The 11,106-nt window shown below is 40.5% G+C and overlaps 4 protein-coding genes and 2 non-coding genes across 6 annotated transcripts; 3 read left to right on the top strand and 3 right to left on the bottom strand.

The window, feature by feature from the left end:
* The first annotated feature begins 95 nt into the window (after positions 1-95).
* Positions 96-168, top strand: VTP21DRAFT_t113. Its single transcript has one exon. It is a non-coding gene; the product is annotated as a tRNA-Lys (tRNA).
* Positions 169-478: 310 nt separating this feature from the next.
* Positions 479-551, bottom strand: VTP21DRAFT_t91. Its single transcript has one exon. It is a non-coding gene; the product is annotated as a tRNA-Lys (tRNA).
* Positions 552-2,640: 2,089 nt separating this feature from the next.
* VTP21DRAFT_11231 (60S ribosomal protein eL42) lies at positions 2,641-2,961 on the top strand (the record flags this gene model as incomplete). Its single annotated transcript, XM_069390655.1, has 1 exon — positions 2,641-2,961. One exon carries the CDS (start codon positions 2,641-2,643, stop codon positions 2,959-2,961), a length of 321 nt encoding a protein of 106 aa, XP_069252781.1.
* Positions 2,962-4,915: 1,954 nt separating this feature from the next.
* VTP21DRAFT_11230 (uncharacterized protein) lies at positions 4,916-6,272 on the top strand (the record flags this gene model as incomplete). Its single annotated transcript, XM_069390654.1, has 4 exons — positions 4,916-5,339; positions 5,401-5,562; positions 5,629-6,051; positions 6,127-6,272. 4 exons carry the CDS (start codon positions 4,916-4,918, stop codon positions 6,270-6,272), a joined length of 1,155 nt encoding a protein of 384 aa, XP_069252780.1.
* Positions 6,273-6,424: 152 nt separating this feature from the next.
* On the bottom strand, positions 6,425-8,043 carry VTP21DRAFT_11229 (uncharacterized protein; the record flags this gene model as incomplete). The annotated part of the gene is made up of 4 exons (XM_069390652.1): positions 6,425-7,486; positions 7,545-7,594; positions 7,674-7,932; positions 7,999-8,043. The coding sequence occupies 4 exons, from the start codon at positions 8,041-8,043 to the stop codon at positions 6,425-6,427; spliced, it is 1,416 nt and encodes a 471-aa protein (XP_069252779.1).
* An 847-nt stretch (positions 8,044-8,890) lies between these two features.
* VTP21DRAFT_11228 (uncharacterized protein) lies at positions 8,891-10,773 on the bottom strand (the record flags this gene model as incomplete). The annotated part of the gene is made up of 6 exons (XM_069390651.1): positions 8,891-9,054; positions 9,124-9,618; positions 9,685-9,744; positions 9,804-10,251; positions 10,324-10,660; positions 10,742-10,773. The coding sequence occupies 6 exons, from the start codon at positions 10,771-10,773 to the stop codon at positions 8,891-8,893; spliced, it is 1,536 nt and encodes a 511-aa protein (XP_069252778.1).
* Between the last annotated feature and the right edge of the window lie 333 nt (positions 10,774-11,106).

Genomic DNA, 11,106 nt, shown 5'->3' with positions numbered 1-11,106 from the left:
CACTAACCCTCCCCCACCCTCCCTCTTTTTTAACTCTGCAGAAACTGCGCCTCAAATCAATATATATATGATAAAAAATATCACGTGAACAAGAAGCCCGGCTAGCTCAATCGGTAGAGCGTGAGACTCTTAATCTCAAGGTTGTGGGTTCGACCCCCACGTTGGGCGTTTACTTTTGGAACATTATCATAAAAGAGAGTATTAAATGATGGATTTTATTTTTTTTTTCAAAATGTTAGTTTATCATTATATTTTGAAAGGGTATTTTTCAATAGCTAATATAAGGGTGAAAAAGTGGAAACCATAAAAGATTGTAGATTATAGAAATAAGGTAATAACGAAGATAAAGAGGTACTATTAAAAATTTTCCACTTATAATTTTGCACTTGAATCATTACACTTCTCTCGTAGATAAAAAAAAAACTAGTAGTTAAGTCATTCTTCGAGCATAATATTCCAAAAATGATAAAAAAAGGACCGCCCAACGTGGGGGTCGAACCCACAACCTTGAGATTAAGAGTCTCACGCTCTACCGATTGAGCTAGCCGGGCTTCTTGTTCACGTGATATTTTTTATCATATATATATTGATTTGAGGCGCAGTTTTAACAAAATATGCCTCACATAAGCTTCCTTTTCTGGGCTAACACAAATTGTCAAAATCTAACTTCCACCTTGCCACCTAACCATATCCCCACCTCTTTATTCCCCCTTTCTTTTTTCATTGTAACCATTAAACCCTTGTAAGCTACGGAAACTAATAAAAGTTCCCTTTGATTGATCAAAAAAAAATATGACTCACATAAGCCGCACCAGAGCCGAAACACTAGGTTGTGGATTCGATTCTCATAGGCGATACCAGCCCATAAGAGTTTGACGGGTTTTTCTCAGGAATCAACCGCTATCAATAGTATAGCAATAAGCAAGTAATATCTAGCGGCTACAAAAATAGATAGCAAAAATCCTTAGGAGAAATCTAACCACAAAAATGGGAGGCCAGGGGCAGTAGCTGAGTGATTTTGGCGTAGAAGTCTACCCTACTATCCTTCAGATAAAAATCATCAAGTGGATGTAAAAAATACATCCCAAGGAAAAAAAAATAACTCACATAAGCCGCATAGAATAGTGAGATCCAAATGGTGTCCCGCATCCACAGAAGATAAAAAAGAGCTTAAAGAATTTTGTTTTAAAGGAAAATAGATACAAATCTAAAAATATGTGATTTCCTTCACCCAAAACACATAGCTTCAATATGATTACCAATTGGACAATGAACTCAACATGTTTTAAAAAATTTTATTATTTTCATATATCTACTGAAGGAATGCAGAAATATACAAGCGCCTCGATCGTAAGGGTTCAAGATCGAATACGAGATAAATGTGTATGTTGTTGTTGTTGATTGGACTTTGCGAATAAGTGTAAAGTTTGAGCTGAGGATGAGTAGAATTGAGCTGTATTATCGGATGACATGCAGATTACGCTCGCATATACAGGTGGGAGAGAATACTACTGCAAGCACATAGGAGCGCTAAATCACAACCACTATATCAGGCCAACACATAAACGCGGGAGTGGATCTTTGCTGGTGGGGCTATGTCACTTCTCATGGCGTCGGTTATTTGTGCAACACCAATGGAGGACTCGATTCATATTATGTACGAATATCTTCAGTGAGAGTCACTTGAATCATTGAATTATTATGGGATCATAAGGTTACAAGTCATATTTCTATATGACAATGGTCTCAAATATATTTCCAAAATAACTAGAGATTAGTAACAAAGCAACAAAATGAATTTTCTAAAGTGACTCACATAGCCTCCGGATTTTAATATCATGAAGCACACGCGGAACGAATTGAAGCTAGGGTTCAGCTATTATCAATGATTTCCAAAGAACAAGTCTGAACTGTGGGAACGAATAGAGAAGGAGTGAAGAGATATAAAGAATGAACATATCGACAAGATCCATTCAATAATGTTGAAACTGCTGCAAGCTGTATATTATGTAAAAGTATGACACAAGAAATTGGTTAAAAAGAGGATAAAACATAACTCATGAAAAGAATAGAGTAATAGTGCATTCATAAAGCACACCTCAACCCCTTTTTCATCTCCAATATCCCAGTGTTATAGCATCTCTTTTTTAAACATGGTTATAATGCATTACTAAAGTTAGCTTGTGTGCTGTATAATTTCCAATGATATTTTCATCTATATTTTACAAGTTTGAGGTAATTTAAAAAAGAAATTACCATATTGGGAAACTATTCCGGTAGTCTGTATACAACATAGCACTTATGACTAAAATAAGAAATTTTCTGGCTATCACTATAATATAATAACTCATGAGCTTGGTATATCCTTAGGTGATATATTTATGTGCCTTACTCTACATAACTTGAATATTTAAGCGTAAAATAGTCCATAGATCTTGTATTTTTGAACATCAGTTTGCAATTTACGAACTGAAGTGTCTCCGTGAAATATTGTTAGTTCACGAAATACGCTATAGTTCTTTTTGAAATTATAATTGAGGTAAGTAAACCACAGCTATCCCACCAGGATCATGTGGTTACTCTTTGTTTTTTCTCCTTTTGAAATCTTATTATAAAGTGACTTGCATTCATCCGCCTAGAATGGTCAATATCCCGAAGACAAGGAACACCTTCTGCGCTGGAAAGAAGTGCAAAAAGCACACACTCCACAAGGTGACGCAGTACAAGAAGGGCAAAAAATCTGATACCCCTCAGGGTAAGCGCCGTTTTGATCGCAAACAGTCCGGTTATGGTGGTCAGACCAAGCCTGTCTTCCACAAGAAAGCCAAGACCACCAAGAAGGTTGTGTTGCGACTTGAGTGCACTGTGTGCAAGTACAAGAAACTAGTTGCCATCAAACGCTGCAAGCATTTCGAGCTTGGTGGTGAGAAGAAAAACAAAGGTGCTGCACTTGTGTTCTAAGTTGGTCTGTTGTAGTACTGCGATCATCTTTATGAAAATAAACTACAATTGTTTATTTTCCTTCTTGTTCATTTTCTAATATCCTCCTGAGCAGCGAAGCATTTGGTGGGAATATGGGAAACCATCTGTGGCAGAGAAACTATTGTGTAAATCATTTAGTAGGCAATATGAGTGCAATAATTTTGTTTGCTTTTATTGATACTACATAGCTGCGCTTGCATTACAAAGCAAGCCGACCATCTGCCCCAATTAATTGTCAAACCAATTACTTGCCCAGCAACCATGTTCAAATGCTCAAAGTCAGCCAGCAGATTTTCTCAAGAGATACATTCTCAGAACGTTAGTGTATAAGTTGTTTCTCGTGGAATTGTTAAGTTTTTGCACTCGTGTTTATTACTAAACCATTTACTCTATAGGGGTTTGTAAATATTGCGCGTCGTTGATTATTTCACACATTCTGCCAAATGTTATATTGGAAATAATTATAAAATTCTGTTCGAGCAAAATGCCGAAGTTTCTATACCCTGTTCAGTTTCAAGTTGGTGAATTCTATACATGTGTTGTGAACAAAACGAAGCAAGGCACTCTCGTTACTTTAAAGACGGAGGAGGAATATAGTGATATCTCCCAGGAATATTAAATTATTAAAAAGGATTCTGATCCCGTTCTCACTCTAGCACTTACTTCTTGCTTGAGGCTGGTATCTCTTAGCCCTTTGTCACCAACATGTAAATAATGAAATATAAAAATCGCTACTGAAAACGATGAGCACAGTATATCGCAGCCGATTTTAGTTGTAACTCGTAAATTTATTGATTATTCATTATTCTGCTTTAGCAAAATGTATTGACAAGGTAATTTTAACATAGAATAATGCTTACTTTTGTTATATTAATTATGTCCATTAGCTTACTGTAATATGAAAGATAAATATCAATTCCTTTGCAAAAGCGTATTTCTGTTTTTACGAATATAAGTGAATTTTTTTAATAGTGGAGTTTATTAAATTTGAAATTGAGTTTTAAAAGGAGGTATATAAGGACGAATTTGAGAAACCTCAGAGAGTTTCCTCATTTATTACCCTTCATCCATCCATCCTTCCATCCATACTTCCATCTGTCTATATAAGAATGCATTTCAAAAACTTGACGTTTTTATGATTGCATGATTATATGAACTATTCAATTTTTAATTTTCTTTTTTTTGCGATCTCTTCGTCAACTCATCTGATTAACATTGAATTCAACAATGATCTACTCAAAATACAAATTTTTATTCACAAAATTAAGCTCCTCCAAATCGTTTGATTCACTAGGAATAATCTTCCCCTAAACTTCCTTTATTATTTACAGAAATTAAATGGTGAGTTCATATTTTCAATTTCACTTGATTATCTCGAAGTTATAACTGGACGTAGTCGGACGTTTCCTGTCGCTTTTATGGGCTGTCGTTTTTTAATGCTTCGGGAGAGCAATATTTTACAAAATTCTTACACCCTGCTTGTACCCTTCTCTATGTCTAGCAGGTTTTAAAATTTTGTGACAAGATTAATTCATTTTTCCAATACGAGAACCCAAAGAATTAAGTCTTAATTAGTCCATAAACATGTATTCACTACTGGTACCAGTGTGTCAGTGGGTTTGAGCATCTTTGTGTTCTACCCATGATATGGTTGTGGCGCTCTCTTTCTTGACAAATTGGCTGCTTGCAAAATATTAAAGTAGAAAAGTTCCTACATGTTTACTATATTACGGATTCAAAAGGGTGTTTAACAGTATCCTTGAAGTATGTACACAAGAGGATCCTAAATGTTCAAAATTTTAACACAGTAATCTATGTTGTTTTTGCCCAACCCTTCACCATACGCGTCAAGTTGAGCCTTTTTTATTTACGCGTATCCATTTCTAAATTGAATTCGGATTTAAAGTCACTTTATGATATTCTTCATTGTAATATGTCAATACTTCTAGAAACACCTCATGCCCTGCTTATAGATTTAGCTCGAGGATTTTCTACAGCAGGATTTGTTCTCAACACCGCTGAATTTGAAGTAACAGTTCCCTATTCTGCCTCACTTCCAAAAAAAAGGAAAAGAGATTCTAGTACCGACGCAACTTGTGAACATGGCGACGAAAATAATGAAGCAGTCACTACGGGGCAATTTGATGAAGACTATCACTCAATGATGAGAGAAATTATTGCCTTAGGACTGAGAGAGATACGTGAAGGTTGGAACGCCGAGTATCGAGTGAGAACTGGGAATGAGGTAGTGTATGATGATAAAGAAAATATGGATTTTGTTGGATTAATTTCGATGGTGGATTCCATGAGGAGAAATGCAATGCTGGAAGTGAACGAAGGTGAAACAATCCTTAATGGTAAAATACAAAAACCAGTTATATATACCCATTCCGTATTTAGTTGCATTTTTACTTCCAGAAGATACCGAGCTCGAAACGACAGAAATTTTCCATCGTCTTATCACCAATTCAACCCGCACAACTCTTAATCTCTCCTATGCTGGATCAAAATACTTGATACCACCTGGCTCTACATTTCTCCTCTCAGACATTGCGGATATAAAAATATTGGCCAAACATGGTACCTAGCACTATTTCTAATCTCAAAATTTCAGAATGTATTATTGACATATTATTTGATCTTCAGCCGAACGTCATGGCTACTTTGATCTTATTGTGCTTGATCCGCCGTGGCCCAATAAATCTATCTCACGCTCCTCTGCCTATATGCCCATCGACGCCTATGATCTTCATAAAATTCCTATCCGGCGTCTGCTAAATCCCTCAGGCACAGGTACAATTGCAGTCTGGTGTACCAATAAGCCGAAATTCCGTCGTCTTGTCGTGGAAAAACTCTTTCCGATTTGGGGGGTACGTCTAATTGAAGAAATGTGCTGGTTGAAAGTGACAATACAGGGGGAGCCAGTTGTAAATTTGGAAAGCCCACACCGGAAGCCATATGAAAGGCTTATCATTGGGAAAATGGGGATAAAAAGCGAGGTTGAAGTAGAGAAACGAGTCATGGTAGGGGTTCCGAGCCATAATCATTCAAGGAAACCACCGTTACATGGTAAGCGTCTTAGTAACCACCGCTTCCTTTGTCCGTTTTCACAATCTATGTTTTCTTTCTGCCGTGGTTGGACAGAAATTCTTGCCACCCATTTACCGAACACGCCACGTTGTTTGGAGCTCTTTGCTCGCAATCTTCTTCCTGGATGGACTAGCTGGGGAAACGAGGTGTTGAAGTTTCAGAACAAAAAGATGTTTTTTGCGAATGAGGAAGATAAATAAGTACACTGTATTTAATAGATGAGCATCTCGAGAGAGTTTTCGCTGATCAAAATAGTAATTAAGTGAAAAATGTCCCAGAATGCTTATAGGATGAATGGTATTTGGAAGATAATGTTGAATTGATTATTTCATTAAGAAAACACGATTAAAACTCATTGATTCAGTTCAGTTTTGGAACGCTTTCTTCGAGGGACTTGCGGTGGAGGAGGTTCAAAGTGGTGTTGCAGGTCACACTCTTGAGCCGATGTAGAGAACGTAGAGTCTAGCTGAGGTTCCGGGAAAGCAATAGCTGCTATTGGTTTGGGTGAGCAAGGACTAGAGAGTGGCCGTACCGAGGAGGAAAGTGGTTCGGGGCCAGTTGACTCGTGGGCAGGGCGCATATGATATTGATTATCTTCATAGGATGGAGGAAAATATGGGCGGTACATTTGGCTTGGACTTCCAATAAATTGGGGCAAGCAATACTCATTCCAGTGCGGTATTGAGTGGTTTGATGGAAGCGGAGACCATGATGTAGCGTGGTGTCTTGGAGAAGGGGAAGATGGCTGACTGGATCTAGTCTGGTAACGCAGCGTCGGAATAGGAAAATGATTTCGGTCTCTTGTTGCTATTTCATTGGGGGACATACAAAAGGAGGCTCGCTCAGTTTGGATTGAATCTGAAGCTGATGGTCTGCCTAAATTCCCTCCAGTGTGTCGTGGGAAGTTTGCCCTAGTGTTCGATGAGTGCAGTGGATTTTCTGGAATTGTCCAGCAGAATGGTGGCCTTGACACAGAATGAGAAAAAGGCGGGTGTGGTGATTCCGGGAAGGAGAACGGAGGAGCGACGTGCTGTTTAGATGAGGATAGAGATGGGACGTAGCTGGACCGAGGAAAAGTGGGCGACATACCGAGAAGCGGTCGTGGACTATGTCTCGAAGTGTTGATGCCTATTGGGGATTCAGTTGTCGGTTTCCAAGTTACAATCGTATCTTTATGCGAGTACACAGGGGATATGCGAGTCGAGGTGAGGCTATGGGGCGGAGAGTATGGAACCAGCTCGGAGCCGTTCCACACGACAACCGTGTCATTGTGTGTCGATATTGTTGGTATATCTGGGGGTTTGTTTGGTATGGGAGGAGAAGCTGAGGGTGAACTATGAAGCAGGGTATTCGATAGAGGTGGCGGCAAATGGGTTGTGGATATTGGTTGCGAGATTGAGCGTGATGGAGCATTCTATGCAAAGTCAAAGGTGTGTCAAACTTACGCTATATAAGAAAATAGAGCCACTTACTTGGCAATACAAAGCAAACTTAATAAAAACCTCACCAGCATATCTCTCACCTAAAGCAATTTTAAACCACTCTAAAGTATCTTGAATATTCCAATACCGGCTTTCTCTGTCCTAAAATACGGAACTTACCATTCCATTCTCCTTGCTCGACAATCTTATCTACATTGATTCGTGTCTCTCCGATGAGTTGGGGTTTGGAGTAGTCGCCACTGAATACTTGAATTAATAGATCCGGGGAGCCTTCACACAGCATAAAGCGATGCTCTGAGCCAAAACTGGGGGTCTGCCCACCTCTGGGGTCGACCAAGGTCTTCTGAACATTATCACCTAAAGACACGGTGCAGTAAATGGATTGCATTCCCACATTTGCAAGTTTATTTAACTGTCGCTAATTCAATTGGGTGGTTCGTTAGAGAGGATTGCAAATATTATCCACGACCAAACTATTATTTACAGCTTTATGGACGACAGCAACTAATGTTCCAATGACTTTTGCCATTCTTCACAAAGGAATAAAGAAGCTTATGGAGTAGGGCAGGTCGTGAATTATTACGGTTGAACCGCCACATCTGCCACTCGTCTTTCATATGCGCTGCAGCTCTAGAAAAGGAAAGTAGTCCGTAGTTTGGCCAAACCCGAATGTAACACTGTGTAATCACAGCCCTACGAAAAGCGTAAAAATCTTGTAATGCTCAGCGGTGTCCATAAGTTTCGACAAGATTGTTAGAAAGTGTTAAAGTCTTTCAGTAAAGTACAGTAATGCATCCACGCATTCACAAGATTCGAACCAAATCCATTTTCGCAGTGCATAATGTACTATTTACGCAGCTGCGACAAATTGGTTTGAAAAATATTTTAAAAATGTGATGCAACGGACTCAATACAAAAAGTGGCGCAGCAAATAATATGCTGCCGGCCGCATTGGGGCAATCTTTTTTGCTTTATTTTTCATTCTCGTCTTTTTAACAGAATTGGTAACAATTTTATCCATACGGACATACTGTTTTCTAATCATTATTTTAAATTTAAACTTTTATACTCTTTATACGGTAATAATTTTTGTCTAAAACTTATAGCTGTGATATGTTGGGTCTATATTTGAGACCTGAGAGCGAGATTTATATTTACAACCGAGTCTGCAAGAATTTTCAATCGTGGAAATCCATCACTTATTTGGGTCTATCTAATTTTACACTTGCTTCCAGCTTTATTCCATGAAGTAGAGATCAGAAGAGGAAAACGCCGATATCCTTGGCTCGGATTCTCGAAATATTATTAACCATCATCAGTATAAGAATTACAGAGTATAAAATTTGTCTTCACCACCAGTTGAAATCATAGACAGACTAGTTAAGCCAGTGTTGCTCGGCGGGTTTAGTCCATTTTGTGGTGATTTTGCGCCTCCAGGTGAAGAATTCGATACCACCATCGCCCGTCATGTCCACATGACTTCCGAAACGGCTCTTGTTGATTCCACCAAAGCTGAAGGGCTCACGCGGCACCGGGGTACCTATTAGGAAAGCGAGTGAAGGGATGAGCTTGAATCGATGTAAAACTTCACATCCAAAGAAAGGCATACCAATGTTAACTCCGACCATGCCGGTGCTAAATCTTCTTGTGAACCAGTCGGCAGTCGCACCCGTGGTCGTGTAGATGCACGCGGCGTTGCCGTAGGGATTCGAGTTTTCGATCTCAATGGCCTCCTCCGGGGTGGAGCACTCGTACACAGAGAGGACGGGGCCGAAGATCTCCTCACGGAGGGCAGCATCGCTCTTGTTCTTGTGCAAGATGATGGTCGGCCCAACCCACCATCCCTCTTTGCCTTGGGCATGTTGACGACCATCGAGGAGAATTTGGGCCCCAGCCTTTTCCGCATCGTTAATGTAGCCCAAGATCTTGTTCTGTGCGGCTTCGTCGATAACCGGACCGACACACCCGTCCTCGCGGCTAACCTTAAGTGTAGAAGCGCGTTTGACGATCTGATCAAGAAGGGCCTGCTGTTTGCCCACGATAAGGAGGGCACTGGCAGCCATGCATCGCTGACCAGAGCAACCAGAGAAAGAGTTCACCACATCTAACCAATAGATGAGCGATGTCAATATTCTCAATTGAAGGAGTAGCTACCACCCGAATTCGTTACCTTGAGCAGTCATCTCAACGTTGCAGTCCGGAGCGGCCACGAGGTGATTCTTGGCGCCACCTAATGCCCATGAGTGAGTGAATAAATGCGCACCTAGGTTGCATAAGGGAAATACAAACCAAGAGCCAGCACCCGCTTTCCATTCTGCTGACTCCGCTGCGCAACGATCTCGGCAACTCGCGATGACCCCACAAAAGCCACTGCCTTGACGTCCTTGTTGTCGATCAATGCATTGACGACATTCGAGTCACCATTTACCAGGTTGACCACACCTTCCGGAAGGCCGATATCCTTGATCATCTCGTACACCCGGTTCATTGTGAGGGGAACTTTCTCACTTGGTTTCAAAACAAAGGTATTGCCGCATGCGATGGAGAAAGGCAGAAGCCACAGCGGGATCATGATCGGGAAGTTGAATGGAACAATCCCAGCAACAACTCCGAGAGGCTCACGACGATCAAAACAGGAGACCCCGCGGGAGACATCAAGAATTTTACCCTGGATGAGTTGGGGTAAGGAAATCGCGTACTCAAGAGTCTCCATTCCTTTGCTGATTGAGCCAATTGCCTACAGCAGGACAGCCAGAGTTAACCTTCAAAAGCTTCGCACCAAATATCCATTGATCATTGTAAGCTTCACCTCTGTATAATTCTTTCCATGCTCCATCTGGATCAATTTTGCAAGCTCATCCATGTTATCAGTTAGAGCACGGTGAAGCTTGTACAGGTATTGCACACGATCCTTGACCGTCAAGCTGCTCCATTCGGGGAACGCCTTCTTTGCAGCGGCCACTGCGCTGTCGGCCTCTGACGCAGGTGAGAGCGGGACATTGGCAATAACTTTGCCATCATGTGGAGAGGTGACTGGCAAAACAGATGAGGCAGAGGAAGGGACGAATTGATTGTTGATGTAGTTTTGGAGTGTGCGGGCGGATGCTCGCTGAGCAGTAGTCGCAAAGGTACGACGAAGTGGTAGCCTAGTTTTTAATCAAGCAATGGTCATCCAAATTAGAATTAGTACGGCATGAGCCTTGCAGCCCGTGTGCATATATACTCACCCTTGTGTGCGGGTAAGAACTCGAGTGTACATTTTTAATTTTAGTTTATCAAAGGGGGGGAATTAAGTACGAGGGGAGTGATTAGAAAATGTGGGGAGCTGAGCTGAGCTTTTTTTATACGAGCACCGTGAGAAAAATGCGAGATGGGCACATTTGTTGCTGCTTCGTGTGCACGAAATATCTATTGCACAACATCGGGGAGTGTATTTACTTTTTTCCCAAAATTCTCCATCCTTTGAGTCTGAACTAGCACATGTAACAGAGGACCATTTAATAAAAGAAAAGAGGGAAATGGAAAGAATGAAAAAAAAAAACATATGAATAAAGGAGAGAAAAGCCCATAGTATCCCATAAGAAAATAATAC

Source organism: Calcarisporiella thermophila (assembly GCF_041956535.1).
Source record: "Calcarisporiella thermophila strain CBS 279.70 unplaced genomic scaffold VTP21scaffold_8, whole genome shotgun sequence".
Classification (NCBI taxonomy): domain Eukaryota; kingdom Fungi; phylum Calcarisporiellomycota; class Calcarisporiellomycetes; order Calcarisporiellales; family Calcarisporiellaceae; genus Calcarisporiella; species Calcarisporiella thermophila.
Note: the sequence above shows the minus strand (reverse complement) of the source record. Positions and strands in the feature narration are given on the sequence as shown.